Genomic DNA, 18,029 nt, shown 5'->3' with positions numbered 1-18,029 from the left:
AGCGCCTCCGGGGCTCGGGGCCCATCTAGTAGCCGCGGTCATTCCAGCGCTTCTTTCCGGGGAAGACGCCCCTACACCCACCCCCTCTCCAACTCCGCCTCGGGCTGGGACCTCACGGCCCAGGGGAGGTCTCCTCGGGGCGCTGCTGCAAAGCGGACCAGGTAGGCAGGCGGCGGCCGGGGAAGGCGAAGGGGCCGGCGGGCGCTCGAGGAGGGGCCAGCGGGGTGGGGAGAGGCGGAGCCGGCGCCCTCGTCACTTGATAAAACGCCTGCGAGTCTCCGGAGAGAACAACGGGCTCATTCAGCGATCCGGAGCTGCCTGCGAGGGGGAGCGGCCCGGCGGAGAGCGGAGAGCGGAGAGCGACTCGGCCCGGGGGTGGGACCGCGCGCACTGGCGAGTTGGAGGCGGAGGTGGCCGCGGCGGCTGCAACAGCCACTGCAACTGGCCGGGCGGCAGCAGCTGCAACAGCAGCAGAAGCAACAACAGCACCAGCAGCAGCGTCCGCCCCGCTCCCCCTGGCGATGCTCCGGCCCATGGCGGCCTTGGGGCAGCTGTGGCTGCTCTACCTGTCCGCGGGACTCTGGCCCGGACTCGGCACCGCTTTTAATCTGGACACGCGCGAGGACAATGTGATCCGGAAAAGAGGGGACCCTGGGAGCCTCTTCGGCTTCTCGCTCGCCATGCATAGGCAGTTGCAGCCCCAGGACAAGCGGCTGTGAGTGTCCCCCGACCCCCCCACCCCCACCGGGGCGCAGGGCGCGCGCCAAGCGGGGCGAGGGCGCGCCACGTTCCCGCCCGCCGGCCCTACCCACTGCGGCCGCCTCCCGCGGGAGGAGAAGCCAAAGGGGCCCCGCCGGCGGCCACCCCCATCCCTCGATCCCTCCCCGAAGTTTTTTATTTTTTTGAGGGGGGGAGGCTGAGCCCTGCGGAACGCGGCGCCGGTGCCAGGCGGTGCTAGCCCTCAGCCCCCCGGAGAGTTTTACTTTTTTGTATTTTTTCTTCCTCCTCTCTTGCAAACAAAGTGATTTCCCGCGGCCTCTCCCGCTGGGCGTGTTTGCTGGGAACCCGGCAGGTGGCACGCTGGGTCGGAGTTTGGGGATTCGGGAGGGGGCAACTCAGGGTGTTTGGTGGCTGTGCCACCCCCAACCCCCCACCCCCGGTTGGGAAGGCTCCTGCCTGCCCCCAACACTTGGGAACGCCCGCGCGCCCCACTGAAGTTGAAAACTTACTTTGCTGCGGGTAGTGCGCGCTGTTCCCTGCAGGGCGCGCGCGGTCGCGAGGAGGGGGAGAGACTTTCACACGCTTTTTAGGAGTTTTCCTTTGGAAATGATGGGACTGACTGAGCACCTGTTGGAGGACTAAGTCAGCTGAGATACCAAATCCTTGGGAACGGGGTGCATTCCTCTGCCCCGGGCAGGCCCCAAAACTGGTGGCACCCCCTACAACCCTCTGTGCCCGTTGTTTGAACTGGTCCACACTGAGGGTTAGAGCTAGACAATCCATCTGACTGACTAGCATTGAGAATGACAACCCGGCACCCGGACCAGAGACTCCATCTGGAGCTTTTGAATACACACTTCCCCACGACAGCAACCAGCTTTTTAGGAGGAGCTGGTATGGCATGGTGGGCGCTTGTAATCATAATACTGTGGAACTGTTTTTGATCTGTGTGAGCCCAAATAAACTTATCTGGGGCCTTTGATCGAACCCTTGTGTGGTGGTAGGGGGGATTCCATGGCCAATAGACCAGAGAAAGCAAAGTGCTGCGGCAGTAAAAGACTTAGAGTGAACAGATGGAGGAAACTTTGGAAACTCTGCACCAGACCTCTCTGGGGGTCTTGGATGTTAGATGATTCTGATAATACCTGCTTCTGCAGGAGAGAGATTAGTTGGAGATAAGGAGATTGTATTCAGATAACCTGCAGGCCTTACTGACTGCCTGATTCTGCTTTGCCTTGGGAGAAATAATGTTTAAGCTGCAAATCCGAAAGGCAGGGTGGGACCTGGAAACTGTTAATAGAAGACAGTCTGGTGTTTTAGTAGTGTGTCCACCCAGAGGGAGAAATGGAACTGGGAAGTGTAGTGTGTCCAGCAGAGGGATACATTGTCCTGGGCATTGTGCCTGCACCTTGCTGGGGTTTGGGGGCTTCCTTCATAGACTCTGTCAAGGTGAAGGAAATGGTCTTTAGATGGATGGTTTTAGTTGTGGCTGCTGTCAACTGCTGTTAGGAGGTCAACTGCATGCTTGCTAGAACTCCTTCCAGCTTCACTTGTCTAGTTTTACAGCTGCTGCAAACCCTTCTGAATGGGCGAGCCAGCCTGTATATGACTGATGCTTCCTAGAAATGCTCCTTTTTAGACACTGACAAGACAGGATGGATGAAGAGGCTCTTAAGTGGGAAGAGGCCCCCTTTAAGGAAGCCGTATCTGTCCCTGGAATCTAGAGTGACAGGAAGTCCACTCAAGGTGCAATGTTAAGTCCATTGTTTCTTTGGGTAAAGCAATCCAGCTTAGGTGCAGCTCTATTTCCCAGGAGAACTAGTATGCAGCAGATTTAGCAGGACCTTTGCTGACCTTTGTCAGCAAAGAATGGGGGTATAAATGGCAGTGAAATCAAGACACCCTCCTCCCCCAGCTTCTGATCCAGTTTCCTCAATACTACACTCAATGGAAAAACTTCAATACTCAATGGTATGTTGAAGGAACTGATGTGAGAGACCTATACTTCTTGAATTCCTTTTTCTTGTTTTTGGGCCACACCCAGTAGTGCTCAGGGGTTACTCCTGGCTCTGCGTAAAGGGTGGAGGGGAATCCTGTGGGATGCCAGCAATCTGAGTTGGGTTGGCCATATGCAAGACAAATGCCCTATCTGCTGTGCTATCACTCCAGTCCTACTCCTTGAATTTTTTCTTGGCCACTTAGTATGTACTAATTTACTCTGGGTTTTTGTTTCCTTATCTATAAAATGGATTATTGCTTAATAGTGTTGTTGTAAGAATTAAAAGAGAACTTGTGAAGTGGCGGGGTGCTTGCTGACTAAACTAGTAGCTTTTAAGGGTGTTTAGTTTAAAAGCGGTATTTTTTGTTGTGTGCCAATTACAAGCAGGTCTTTAAAATCCTTGATTCTAAAACCATGAAAGGCTGGAGAGATAGTACAGTTGGTAGGGAACTTGCTTTGCAAGAGGCCAAAACTTAGGTTCCATCACAGGCATCCCATGTGGTTCCCCAAGCACTGCCAAGAGTAATTTCTGATCTCAGAGCCAGGAGTAACCCCTGAGCATTTCAGAGTATGACCCCCCCCAATAAAGCCAATAGTATTGTTGTTTGGGTAGTTGCCATTTTAAACTCTTAGTCACATTTATGAAACCAGTGTTCAATGCAATTTAATATCAATCAATCTCCATTAGACTTCTGGTAAATTTGCTGAGTATGGACTTCACTGAGGCAGAGATAAATATCCCAACATGGGGCTATCAGATGATAAAAAACTGTCATATATTTTTTGTGGGTTAATGTCCTACAGTGCTATTGAAATATTTAATAATATCCAAACTCTAGTTAAGATTTTATAATAGAATAAAACTGGGACTGAGAGTCTTAAAACATGCTGGGTGTTCCTAAAACTTGGAAGACTATAAAACTGAACTAAAGACTGTAAAATGTCGCTTTGGTTTTAGGCTAAGTATTTAAGAAAAGAAAAATAAAGCTTCAGACAAGGAATGATTATGAGCTGGCTAGCTGCAGTTCCTGAGGTCAGGGTGTGAGTTCTCAGAGATGTTCTCTGAGGCAGTTAGGGATGCGTCACCACCACTCACAGGTAGAAAGAACTGGAGGCCTCAGGAACTGTTTATCCTGTGAGTAACAATTCAGCTCTCTTGGGAGATTGGCCAATCTACCTGTTTATCCTGTGAGTAACAATTCAGCTCTCTTGGGAGATTGGCCAGTCTACCTGATCACAGTGAAGACCCTGGGAGGAAGAGATCTGTGGTGAATAATTTTGTAATGTTCTCAAGGGGTTTCTCTCAGTTCCCATATTTTCTTTTTGGCAGCATAATGATCCCTCTTGGCTTCTAGACTCTCCCCAGGCTCACTATCACTCCTGTTGTGCGTCTGTCTACTTCACCACGTGTAAAATCCTGTTGTTGATACTCTAGCCCACCTGGCTTCCTTCGATGATGAAGAAACTGAAGCTGAAAGTTGGGAAATGCCTCAAGTTTCCTAAGGGCTTTAGAAGAATAATAACAGCAGCTGGATCTGTAACTTGTTTCTGCCTCATGCTCAGGCCATCTTGGAATGGGAAAATTGAAAATGTACTTCAGTCAGGAGTAGTTGGTCTGTTCTGGAGTTTGGGAAACATACTCTATCAAGTCCATGTATTAAATTGCTCCCTAGTATGGGCCAGGGCTCTCTATTTAAATTTCTGTGCCTAGACTCTTTTCCTATTGACCCTTATTCCAACTGGCCTTGGATCAACTTCTGGGTTTTTCCTTCTTTGCCTGACTCACCATAACGACACTCAGCTTCTAAAAAAGTGCAGCGAAGGGTGACTGGAGCCAGCCAGGATCAGAGCAGTGTCCAGGATGTGTATCTAAACGCATGCTTCCTTGCATTCATTCTGAGTGCCAGGTGGCACAGGGCCATCATCCAAGGACTGTGCTTCGTCACCTTGAGTCCCAAGAGTGGAAAAAATCACCAAACTGGACAGAGAGAGCTTGGACTGTGCAAGAAAGCACAAAGGAACAAGTTTAATGTTAAACTGGTTCGAGAGTAATAAACTGGGTTTGAAAACAAAAGGGTAAGAGTATTTAGAGTGAATAATCTACTATGAAAAATAATCTCCACAATCTCCAATGTTACAGTTTTTCTGTGTGCCTAGTTGTATACTACTCTGTTTTAGCCAGCCAATGTTCCCATTTCATCTATGCTTTGGGGAGAAACACTACCAGAACTGTGGTAGCCTCGTTTCTAGTTCCCCTCGAACTTTGGCTTGGAGGGTGCAGAAACTATTAGTGTATGCTTAGATGTCAGGTTTAGTTTTACTCAGAACCTGGATTAGTTAGATTGGGTTGGACTGCTGGTGAGTCAGCCCCCAATAACGAACCCAAGAGCTCCAGAGACAGATTCAATTTATCTTGAAAGTCTTCTGACTACTGCCACCACTACAGCAATCTCTTATTTCCAGTGTCTGTACCATTTAGTGTCAGGGGCCTTGACAGTTGGAATGGTTTTGTATATAACTGTTACTCCCCTGAAGGATGATCTAATTTCTCCCAACTGGATTATCAGTTATGCGAGGGCTGAGGTCTGGTGCTTGTTTCTTTGCTTGATAGCACCTGGCTTGGGTCTTTCAAGTATAATGGACTCATCTCATACACTCAATTTAACTTGTAAAATCCACTATACCAGTTCAGGGTTGAGAGAGACAGAAATTCCTTTACTTAACCCCTTTGCCCTTCTCTGGTCTAAGTGGGTCCCCAAGGGAAGAAGGAGGCTTTAACCTTACTGCAGACACACACAAGATGTTAATACTTGGTTTTCAAGTTTTCAAGAGCCTAACCCCCGACAAGGATTTTCATGAGTGATTTTTAATTATACTTGACTTTTGCCTTAAAAGACAAACCTTGAACTTAACCCCAGAAATGTAGGCCTCCCTGTAGTGGGTACTCAGACTTTGGTGGTGGTTATAATAATACATGCAGAGCGAGAAGGATGACTGTACAATGCAGACACTGAAAGAACTTAAGAAGGGTGGCAGTCAAACCAGAGTAAGTGTGTAAGGACACTTTTGAATTACTCTTTGAACCTTTGGCTCTTTAAGGACAGTAAAAGGATCTTAAAGAAATGAAGTTTTCAGGAGTCTTGGGGACACCATTGACCAGCTCCTAAAGGTCAGTAGAATGCTGGAGAGCTGGTGAATGGTCTTCTGGTTGGACCCTGTGTGCACCTGAATTCTGAGGGCCTTGTGGGAAACCATAAAGATTGAGTACTGAGTAATGGGTACTGCTAGTCTTTGCTTTCTAGGGATGGGTAAAGATTTGTCTGGATGAACCTCAGGACTTCCTAAACCTGACTGGCCATCACAGTAATTTAGGGAATGCCTACTTATGAATATAATCCCTGGGGCTGGAGTGATATTGCAGCGGTAGGGCAGACCTGGGTTGGATCCCCCCGTGTCCCATATGGTTCCCCAAGCTAGAAGTGGTTTTTAAGCACATAGCCAGGAGTAACCCCTGAGTATCACCGGGTATGGCCCCAAAACCAAAAAGAATAAAAATAAATTAAAATAAATTTTAAAAAAAGGAATATAATCCAAGGGGGTTGGGGTGATAATGATAGTGTAAGCAAGTAGGACCTTTCTTTGCCTTGTATGTAGTTGACCCAATTTTGATCCCTGGATCAATTTCTATGGAGAGCCAGAAGTAACCCTTGATCTTTGCAAGGTTAGGCCTAGTTCCCCCCCCCCCCCCAAGAATATAATCCCATTCTCGTTTCAACTCTCCAGCACCCGTTTTGTTGATACAATTCAATCATCTGTTCTTAGAATTAACTGGTCTTGAGCTAGATAAGCTTTCCTTTTCTTGCATAGGTACACGGAAGGGAAAACAGTTTGTATAGTGGACCAGAGCAGACTCTAGAGTTTTCTGGGAAAGATTTTGCTCTGCGGTACAGTGTGTGGGGTTTAGACAACTAAACCCAAATTGCACCTAATTCCAATATGTGTAGTGTTGGAGGAGGTTTGTGGATGTAGGAAACTACCCACCGTTAAACATTTCCTACGGTTTAACACAATTCTAACTCTGCTACCCAGAGATATTCATTGAGCTCACCAGACTACTTGCCTCCATTTAAGATACCAGCCACTCCAGATTGTTACTGGTAAACAGCCTGCCTAATCCACTGCTACAGATGGAAGGTTTTATGATTCCCTCTTTGGGTTGATTAGTTTCCTAGAGCAACTCAGGGAAGTCAGTCACAGTTTATGTAGTAGATTGCAGGTTATTCTGAATGGCTATGACTCAGGGTCAGCCAGGTGGAAAAGATGCAGAAGGCAGAGTGTACAAAAGAGTTCAGAGCTCCCATGCCTTTGCCCCAAGTCTACTTGCTCACCAACTGGAAGTGCTTCAGATCCTTGTTGTATTTTAATTACACAGGCATGATGGTTGAACTCATTGATTCTTATTGATTGCATTCAACGTCTAGCCCCTCTCACCACCCTGAGGTTGGGGAGTGAGAGCTGGGATCTGAGAGGTCTAGTCCTTTCAATAAGTGGTAGGGTTTCTACCTGGCAGCAGCTAGCTGTGTCATTTAATGGGGTCCAAAACTCACCCATTAACATAACATGATGCTTTACCATTCTTAACTTTTTATATTCCCAAGATTTTAGTAGATCTACTAGGAATAGTGAGTGAGGACCAAATAAATATATACATGTTCTTAAAAATCACAATGACTGACCTCCTTAGCCTTATCTTCAGCTAAAGAGCATGGAGAGCCCTACTTTAGACTTGGTTGGACCAGACTGAACATGTTGCATTTGTTAAATGTGCCAACTGAGGCTGGAAGAGTTGAGGGCTGGCCTGTGGAGCAAATTGGCTCTAGCTCTTCATTGCCTGTCTCCAGCCCTGAGCAATGCGCCAACCACTCAAGCTTGCTGATTCCTTTCTTCCCCTTTTTTGTCCACTTTTTTTTTTTTTATCTGACTTAGTATATGTCTCTGCCATGGGAACCTAAGCAGGGATTTTATACTACTTGCTGTTGTATCTCTAGCATTAGACCTGGTCCAGTTGTGAATGTTTAGTAGATGTCTTTTCTTTCTTTCTTTTTTTTTTTTAATATTTGTTTTTATTATCTAAACAGTATAGTTCTGGCATTAAACTTACATATAGGTCCATGGTACACAATAGAAATCCCAGATATATTGTCATGCAACTAATTTATGATAATTTAGTTAATTAATATACTATTAAAATTAATATACAATGGGAAAAGAATAGTATCTTCAATAAATACTATTAAGAAACTGGATTTCCATATGCAAAAGAATAAAATTGCTCCTCCTAATAACAAAGAAAAATTCACTCAATATTAATTAAACACTTAAAACTAAGATCTATAAGCATAAACAAAATAACAAAACAACAGCATAGAAGATTAGCCTCTTGACATCAGTTGTGGCAATGTTCTCAAGCTGCCACCAAAAATAAAGGCAACAAAGCAAACAACAAATAAGTGGCTATACATCAAACTAAAGGACTATAAGGGAAACCACAAAGAAAATGAAAAGGCAATATATGGAATTGGAGAAAAAAAATTTTTTTATTTTTTTTAATATTTTATTTAAACACCTTGATTACATACATGATTGTGTTTGGGTTTCAGTCATGTAAAGAACACCACCCATCACCAGTGCAACGTTCCCATCACCAATCTCCCAAATCTCCCTCCTCCCCACCCGACCCCCGCCTGTATTCTAGACAGGTTTTCCATTTCCCTCATACATTCTCATTATTAGGACAGTTCAAAATGTAGTTATTTCTCTAACTAAACTCATCACTCTTTGTGGTGAGCTTCCTGAGGTGAGCTGTAACTTCCAGCTCTTTTCTCTTTTGTGTCTGAAAATTATTATTGCAAGAATGTCTTTCATTTTTCTTAAAACCCATAGATGAGTGAGACCATTCTGCGTTCTTCTCTCTCTCTCTGACTTATTTCACTCAGCATAATAGATTCCGTGTACATCCATGTATAGGAAAATTTCATGACTTCATCTCTCCTGACAGCTACATAATTTCCATTGTGTATATGTACCACAGTTTCTTTAGCCATTCGTCTGTTGAAGGGCATCTTGGTTGTTTCCAGAGTCTTGCTACGGTAAATAGTGCTGCAATGAATATAGGTGTAAGGAAGGGGTTTTTGTATTGTATTTTTGTGTTCCTAGGGTATATTCCTAGGATTGGTATAGCTGGATCGTATGGGAGCTCGATTTCCAGTTTTTGGGGGAATCTCCATATCGCTTTCCATAAAGGTTGAACTAGATGGCATTCCCACCAGCAGTGGATAAGAGTTCCTTTCTCCCCACATCCCCGCCAGCACTGTTTATTCTCATTCTTTGTGATGTGTGCCAGTCTCTGTGGTGTGAGGTGGTACCTCATAGTTGTTTTGATTTGCATATCCCTGATGATTAGTGATATGGAGCATTTTTTCATGTGTCTTTTGGCCATTTGTATTTCTTCTTTGTCAAAGTGTCTGTCCATTTCTTCTCCCCATTTTTTGATGGAATTAGATGTTTTTTCCTTGTAAATTTCTGTCAGTGCCTTGTATATTTTGGAGATTAGCCCCTTATCTGATGGGTATTGGGTGAATAGTTTCTCCCACTCAGTGGGTGGCTCTTGTATCCTGAGCGCTATTTCCTTTGAGGTGCAGAAGCTTCTCAGCTTAATATATTCCCATTTGTTAATCTCTGCTTTCACTTGCTTGGAGAGTGCAGTAGGAATTCCTCCTTGAATATTCCTGTAGTCTCAATGTCCTGGAGTGTTTTGCCTATGTGTTGTTCTATATATCTTATGGTTTCGGTTCTGATATCGAGGTCTTTAATCCATTTGGATTTTACCTTCGTACATGATGTTAGCTGGGGGTCTAAATTCAATTGTTTTGCAAGTGGCTAGCCAGTTGTGCCAACACCACTTGTTGAAGAGGCTTTCTTTGCTCCATTTAGGATTTCTTGCTCCTTTATAAAAAATTAGGTGATTGTATGTCTGGGGAACATTCTCTGAGTATTCAAGCCTATTCCACTGATCTGAGGGCCTGTCCTTATTCCAATACCATGCTGTTTTGATAACTGTCGCTTTGTAGTACAGTTTAAAGTTGGGGAAAGTAATTCCTCCCATATTCTTTTTCCCAATGACTGCTACAGATGTCCACTCAGATAGGTTTCATCCTGAACTAGCAGATGTCTTTTCTAACAGATACAAATTCTACAGGACTCTGCGCAAAAGGCAAGGACCACAATCCATTGTTTCCCATGGTAAAGTAAGTCTAGCAAGTCTCTCTGCTTTGGGTCTGTTGTTGGTGGTGAATGAAGTTTCAGAGTATGTCTCTTTTTCTGCACTCCTCTTCTATGTCTACCTGTCTGGAAAGCATGTTTCAGAAGAGCTGTGCTCAGTGGCCTTTTGGTTGCCACTTAGAGTAGGTGAATTCCCATGAAGTTTCAGTGTGCAGAGGTAAAGCATGGGTTGACAGGTTCAGGAACATCTTGGTCCTGTGCAGAGAGAGAGTGTAGGCCATCCACAGATTGATTGTAAAGTCCAGATGTGTGGTTTCTAGACTTTTCCCGGACCTCTAACTTCTGAGTATCCCTTGATTTCTGCTGGATAATCTCAGTGTAGTTAATGTTTTACTTTTCTTTCTTTTTCTTTTCTTTATGGTTTTTGGGCCACACACAGTGTGCTTAGAAATCGCTCCTGGCAGGCTCAGGGGACCATATGGGATATTGGGGATCGAACCCAGGTCCATCATGGCTCAGCCACATGCAAGGCAAATGCCCTGCCACTGTGTTACTGCTCCAGCCCCTTTATATTTCTTTATGTTTGGGCTTTTTATATATGACAGGAAAATCATATGCAAAGCTGCATTTATGGTGAAAGGGGTGTGTGGCAGCAGAATTTAGACTCTTCATTTTGACCCATCAATGCCGATCTCTTGCAACTATGTTAGCAAGCTAAAAATTAATTCACCTGGAATTGGTGTTGGTAGACTAGCTCCTCACCAGTGCCTATCCCTGTTAGCCTCGTAACAGGGCAGTAGGCATCTGATCTGCTCTTGGACTATTCTGTCTAGAAGAAACCCAGCAACTGCAGATCTGCAAATCATATCACCTCTTCTATGGTTGTCCATTTTCTGGGGATTACTGGATATCAAATAGACTTTCCCCATGTCTCTTACACACAGAGAGATACACACAGACACACAAACACACACTGGTGGTCACCAAATGTCAAACTTTCCCCATGTCTCTTACACGCGCGCGTGCACACACACACACACACACACACACACACACACAACTACTGCTTTCAGTGTCAGATACTGCTATCCCTTTATCTAATCTCAAATTGGCAAAAATACTTGAGAAAGCTTTACTGTCTCAAAAACCAATTAAGTGGGAAAAGGAGACTGTTCTGAGTTAGGAGGTTGGGGTGGGGCAGGGTGGAGAGTGCCACTAAGGAAGCAAAAATAAGGAACATGCCGGATAGGATATGTGTGCACATGTTTATTTGCCCACAGTTAGATATATTTGGCACATCATACAATCGAGGATTATTTTTTTTTGAAAAGTCATTTTGATTTAGTATAAGAAAACATTTTAGAAACTCCCAGGTTTCTATGCCTGGGAGTATAGAAATAAAAACAAACATGGGATAATTTGAAACGGGCCTGTTGGTTAGTGACATGAAGAATAAACTAAGTACATGGTAATGTTCTTTACCTGAGCTCTGATTTGCTCGAATGGTGATAAAATGTCAAGGGAATTTCTTCATTTGAAAGCGACATTTATTTGTATTTTGGTTTTTGTTAGGGGGTGGGGTTGATTTGATCACTCCCAGTGATTATCAAGGCGTACTCTTGGCTGTGTGCAGGGATCATTCCTGGTGGGCCCAGTAGACTTTAGGGGTGTTGGGGATTGAAACCAAGTCTACTGTTGGAACACAAGTAACCTACCCATTGTACTATTTCTCCAGCCCTGTATTTAGGTTTTTATTGGTGTGTGTGCTTTTTGGAAGGGGGTGAGAGGAGTAGGGCTACACCTAGTTGTGCTCAGGGCCTACTGTTAACAGTAATTTGGAGACCATATTTGGTACTATGGATCAAACCAGGGGCAGTTGCATACAATGCAAGTGTTTTGCCTTTTATCCCACCATCTTCTGTATCCTATTCCTTTCTTTTTATTGTTGCTCTAATGATCAGGGGCCACACACTTGGTAATGATGCTTGCTGGGAGTCCCATGTCCAGTTGCAGGGCAGTATGTTTGGCCACAGTTCTCAAAAGGTTGCATATATTAAGGTCATTGCTAATGCCTATCTAGATATAATGCTCACTGTGAATCTCTTGGACATGCAGTGCTCATATATACTCTGGGTGTAGTGCACTAGGGGGAGCACTAGGGACCCCACACAGCAGTGCCACTAGTGAAGTGGCACTACCAACAATGAACCATCCCTGAGCCTCACAAGAGAGGACTTTAATTATAAACCACATAAACATTAAACATTTCAGACCCAGGTTAGTCAACTTTGAGTTTCCTGGGCCATGTGACCTCTTTGTCCCTGTAGGATGGACATAGTCCTCTTTGGGCTATTTGGCTGTGTGTGGATAGAGCATCTGCACTGGTTCTGATGTGAAGGTCATACACAAAGCCAGCAGTACTGGTGATCAGATCTGCTGTCATCCACCCTCATTGGCCAGCAGAGGAAAGAACCCTCTCCCTTCCATTCCTGCTGGTGTATTTGTCCAATCACGGCTTGACCTTCTTCTACCAGTAGTGGAGTTTTTCTGTTTCTTGTGAGCACAAGTATGTTCAGGTAGTGATAGGGAAACATTTAGAATTCTACAAGGCTTAGAGATAGAAAAAATCAGACAGAAAAGGTACTTAAGGCATCTTTTAATACTTAAGGCATTAAAAGTGTATTGATTGGGCATTAAAAATGTACTGATTGTATGTAAGGCATTAAAGAACATATTGATTTAGGGAGCTAGGGCAATAACTCATGTTGAGATCCTGAATATGATCCCAAATACATCATGACCACCCTCCAGCCTCAGCTGGTTTGATCCTGGTGGTCCCTGAATACCAGTATTAAGAGCATTGAGCTCTCCAGTCTGTTTGCCCAGGTGTCACTAATTGAGTCAATTGCCCCACCCCCCCACAGCACTTAGAACCTTCTTCCCCTGAAATTTATAAAAGGGGGGGCTGATGTGACAGTAGTTAGGAATTTGCCTTGCATGCAGCCAACTAGATTCAATCCCCAGCATCCCATATGGTCTCCAGGGCCTGCCAGGAGTAATTTTTGAACACAGAGCCAGGAGTAAACCCTGAGTGCCACCAAGTCTTCCCCCCAGAATGAAAAGAAAATTAACCAACTTACTGGGCAGGCTTAAAAAAATTCAGCTTTGGAGGTTGGATGTTAGTACAGAGGGTGGGGGTTTTGCCTTGCATGAGGCTGAACTGGGTTCAATCCCTGGCATTCCATATTGTTCTCTAAAACCTGCCAGGAATAATTTCTAAGGGTAGGGTCAGGAGCAAACCCTGTGCATTGCTGGAAATGGCCCAGTAAAACAAACATAAAGAATCCAACTTTGCTGTGATATAAACTTAGGAGTTTTCAAATAAGGAAAAGCTTTAAGAGGCTCATATGTGTTCTGGTGAAGCTATTCCAGGACAATGGTATTTGCTACTGAGACCTTCTGGTTCCTGTGTCACTAGGCCCACAACCAAGTAAGCAATTTGGGGTAGGGGTGAGGAATTGGGAGATTGGTTTGGGCTACATCCTGCAAAGCTTAAGAGTCTGGCTCAGAGATCAACTCCCAGAAGGGCTCAGAGGAATATATGTGGTGCTAGGAATCAAACAGGGTTAGCTGCATGCAGGGCAGATACCTTTCTCTCTGGATTCAAGAACAGATTAGGAAATTCTCAGTAAAAGCTCAGCTGACTTAGGATCTTGGTGATGAAGAGGCTCCTGTGAATGCACTAGGGCATGAAGAGATGAGCCTTGGTTCTTCTAGAACTTAAGGGTTGAGGACTTGAGAAAAGCTGATGGCAAGATCTGCTGAAGGACATGATCCAATCCACAACTGAAGGAAGGACTTTGGGGCAGCTGCAAGAGTGTTTGAAAGCCCAAAATGTGGTAAAACTACCAGATCAACCCATTTAGAAAGAAAGGCGCTTTTCAAGTTTTTTTTTTTTTTTTTTTTTTTTTAGACAGGCCTGAAGACCACTAAAGAATGGGGGAATTGTGGGATATACCTAGGGAACCTTCTTGGAATGATCCCAACAGCTAAATCCCCATGCTGAGCAGCACCACCAATCAGAAGCCATCTGAATAGGTTTGCATGATCACAAGGTTTCTTTTCTACGCATGCTCATTTCTCTGTGAAAGCTTTTTTCCCATATGCAGCCCAAGAGGAATGCAGATTTCAATCCTTCCTTGACCATAAGCAACAAGGAAGACTTAGAGGGAAATATGCTTGGATTCTCTAAGAAAACTAGTGTGTGTGTGTGTGTGTGTGTGTGTGTGTGTGTGTGTGTGTGTGTGTGTTCTCTAAGAAAACTAGTGTGTGTGTGTGTTCTCTAAGAAAACGTGTGTGTGTGTGTGTGTGTGTGTGTGTGTGTGTGTGTGTGTGTGTGTGTTAGGTGTCCTACAGATACTCACCAAGTACTTAAGGAGCATTTACTATCTAAGCCACATTTTTATTTTTGTTTTTTGGGCCACATGGTTGTATTCAGGGATTATTCTTGTCTCTGTGCTCAGAAATCGCTCCTGGCAAGCTCGGGGAACCATATGGGATGCTGGGAATTCAACCCAGGTCTGTCCTGGGTCAGCAAATGTCCTACCCCTGTGCAATATCTTTGGCTCCTCTAAGAAACATTGAGCTGTCTGATGCTGGATATATATCTGCAAGCCAGAGAGGTAAAACCCCAACTTAAGTTCTGATGGAGGAGACAGTAAATTAATGTATATGGTAGGTGGTATTAAGTGGTATAGAAAAAATACCAGTGGAGAAAGGGAGTTGGGTCTAGGGTGAGTAAGAGGCAATAGTGGGTTATAGGTCAGCCTGGGACTTCTCTGAAGGGGAGGACAAGCCCAATCTCTGTTGGGGCTGGGACTGAAAAGAGCATGCTGGCCCAAGAACAGTGAGTGCAAATGCCCCAAGGCAAAAGCATGCCTGGCATATTCAGGAGGAGGAGGGAAACCGGTAGACTTTTTGAAGCACATTGTCACTTAAAGACTTTATGTGTTTTTCTAAAAGGAACTGAGGAGCCATTTAGAGTTTCGAGAAGAATATGAGCTGTTCTATTTTGAATTCTATTAATTTAGTTTAATTTATTTATTTTGGCTACAAAAACATACCTTCCACTGCTCAGAAACGACCTACTCCCAGTTTGGTGTTCCAAGATTGCTCCTGGGGGTGATCAGGGGAGCCTTCAGTGCCAGATATCAAGCCCTTAGAGCCTTTTCCCTGGATCCTGACATGGATTCCAGATGAGAATGGGGAAAGAAGGAGGGTATAGTAATTAGGAAGCTTATATCAGAATAGATAAGAGGTGGCAGTAGTTTGGATCAGAGCGTGAGTAAAGTTCTTGAGAAGAGGCTAGATCTTGGGTATATTTTGAAATCAGAGTCGACAGATTTTCTATGGACTAGGTATGAGATGTGAGACAGAGCAGGAAAGAATGTTTCCTGGGTTTGGGCCTAAACCGCTGAAAGGATTGTTGTTGTGTAATGGTTGAGAAAGACTCAAAGAAGAATAGATATGGGAGCAAGAACAGGATTTGACTTTAGATTGGTTGGAGATGCCGACAGCCATGTGGGTTCACTGAGCAGGTATTTGACAGAAGTTGAGTTTGGTTTGGAGATGCAAAGGGTAGAGAGTCATGGGCAGCAAGGTGGAATTTAGTGGGTGGACTGTAATGCTCCACCAAGAGGATGAGGACGAGACTATGGCTGCCCCCACTTAGGGGTTCAGGAGTAAGAAACCCCAACACTGGACACCCAGAAGATGGGGATGTTCTGGAAGCACATAATGAAAGGTTTTAGAGAGGGAGCAAAGGGTTGGCTATATGGAATGAAAACTGACTCTAGAGAAGCCATGTGTGTGCCATCATCTGTGTATCAGAGTGTGGTGGGAGAGAGAATGTCTGCCAGAGCAGGTTGGTGGTGATATAGAAAAGGAACAGGAATCATATAGTAGGAACTCATGAGTTTTGATGAGGAGAGCCAAGAGTGAAAGGGCGAGAGCTGAAGGGGAAACCAAAATTGAGGAAAATATTGTTTTAGAGATGCAATAAAATGAGAGTGCGCTGATAGCTGGTAGCTGATAGCTGATAGACGTTTTAATAGGAAAGGAAAGGAAAGGTGGCCAAGGGGAGGTCTGGTGGGGTGTCTATAAGAGACCTGGTGGGAAAGAGTTAGCCTTGTTCTTGGAGCTTGGATGGTTCTTCACAGGACAAAGGGGCTCTGATGGAGGAAAGTAGTAGATTTGGGGGGAAAAGGGAGAGGATATTGGAAGTTTTTTCCCCTGGTTACTTCTAATTTTCCAACAAGTAAAAGTAGATCATGAGCCCCAAGTCACTCATCAAGAGGTTTGTCGTGGCTGGATTCCATTCTTGTTCCAGAGTTGGAGGAATGTGAGCTTGGAATCCCAGTTTCTTAACATTCTATTGATCTGACCTTATGGAATTCACTGATAAAAGTGGCCGTAAGGTTAAGAAGGTGAGATGTGGATCATAGAAGACAATATGCTTGGTACCAGATTTCACAGATTTATCAGCCTTTAGGTGAGTACTCTAAAATTTCAATTACTTTATGGGATGGTCTTTGAAGCTACCTTTTATTTTTTGGAGTCTGGGGGATTATAGATAGTACAATTTGAGGGACAGCTCTAAGATGAAAGTGCCCACTGGCAGGGGCTCAGCCAGCTGGAAGGGGGATTAGAGGCAGTTGGAAACTCTCACATGATGTCTAAGAAATAGGCTTGCAAGAGGAAGAGAAAATGTCAGCATCTCAGAATTATTTAACAACCTCTGGTTTCTTGTGCTGTGTTTGGGCTGCAGAACCGTGGTCTTTTATTCGATTAGATTTTGACAAGGATCCTTTTTTGGTGCTGAGGGAACATCTTCCTGTATAAAGGTATCTTCTGGATGGCACAGAACCTTTGTGGCCCCTAGACTGGGCTGACACTAGTAGTGGATAGGTGGGATGTGCTCCCAAGAAGTAAGGCAGGTGTATGATAGGAGTCCCCAGGCCTTGCTTCCTACTTTTAACTTGGCTCATGGACTTTCTTTTCTTCATCAGCTTGTTGAGCACAGATTGAATAAAAACAGGACATGGTCTGATGAATTGTCAGGAATGTAGAAAATGAGCATTTTGTGTTCTAAGACATTTTCAGTTTTGGAGCATAGGGAGCCCACAAAGTGGTGCAGGTACTTATGGGTTACTCTCAGCTCAGTGCCTTGGAAGTACTTCTGGTAGAGCTTTGGGGACCTAAGGTGACAGGGATGGGACAAACCTAAAGCATGTGCTTCACCTGTTGAGCCATCTCCATGGCCCACCGGCTCAATTTTTAGCCTCTTTTTTGAAGTTGCAAATGTGGTAGGCTAAAGAGGTGCTTAAAGTAAGTCTGAACAGGAAATAAAATAGCCTATCTTTGAAATGATACAAGAGTATCAGCCTCAGCATCCATAGTTCTAAAATGTTCTGCAAACTACAATACTATAATGCATCTTTCTTGAGGTAGCACAATAGTGAGGGTTTTGGAGAAACCACTCATTTGTCTAACTTGACTAACTGCCTGTTAGTCAAGAATCACCAGTGGTTCTCTGTTGGTAGAGGCCTTTGTATTGGTCCTCATATTGCCTTTTAATTAGATACCTCTCAATCGGTTCTGTTGGTTTTCTTTTTAAAAAGATGTTTCCTCATTGCCTCCTCATCTGGCTTTTCCCCCTCTCCTTGGGAATGGATTTTTGTTTATTCCCAATAAAGGCTACACAGGAGGCCTGGAGGAAGAGCTGCCATCTAGGTTCATGGTTCCACTTGGTGGAGCGACTGGCTTGTGGGTGAACAGCTTGCGGTATGAGTTTCTGGCCTGCTCTACCTTCCCAACTGTGTGTATTATTTCCTGCATCGGAATTGCTGCCAGACCTGCGTCTCTTGTCCTACCAGGACAGAGGACATGGGAATCCCTCTCCCTCTCTGGGGATTGTGGAACATACAACTCACCATTTCACAGTTCTCTCTTGAGAGCTGTGCCTCCTCCA

The 18,029-nt window shown here is 44.7% G+C and overlaps 1 protein-coding gene across 1 annotated transcript in view; it reads left to right on the top strand.

The window, feature by feature from the left end:
- The first annotated feature begins 533 nt into the window (after positions 1-533).
- ITGA6 (integrin subunit alpha 6) overlaps positions 534-18,029 on the top strand; it is a 92,698-nt gene continuing 75,202 nt past the window's right edge. Inside the window, exon 1 of the mRNA XM_049773532.1 lies at positions 534-715. Coding sequence (XP_049629489.1) covers positions 534-715 — 182 coding nt within the window. The remainder of the gene's footprint in view (positions 716-18,029) is intronic.

This window comes from Suncus etruscus, chromosome 5 (genome assembly GCF_024139225.1).
Source record: "Suncus etruscus isolate mSunEtr1 chromosome 5, mSunEtr1.pri.cur, whole genome shotgun sequence".
NCBI classification, from domain to species: domain Eukaryota; kingdom Metazoa; phylum Chordata; class Mammalia; order Eulipotyphla; family Soricidae; genus Suncus; species Suncus etruscus.
Note: the sequence above shows the minus strand (reverse complement) of the source record. Positions and strands in the feature narration are given on the sequence as shown.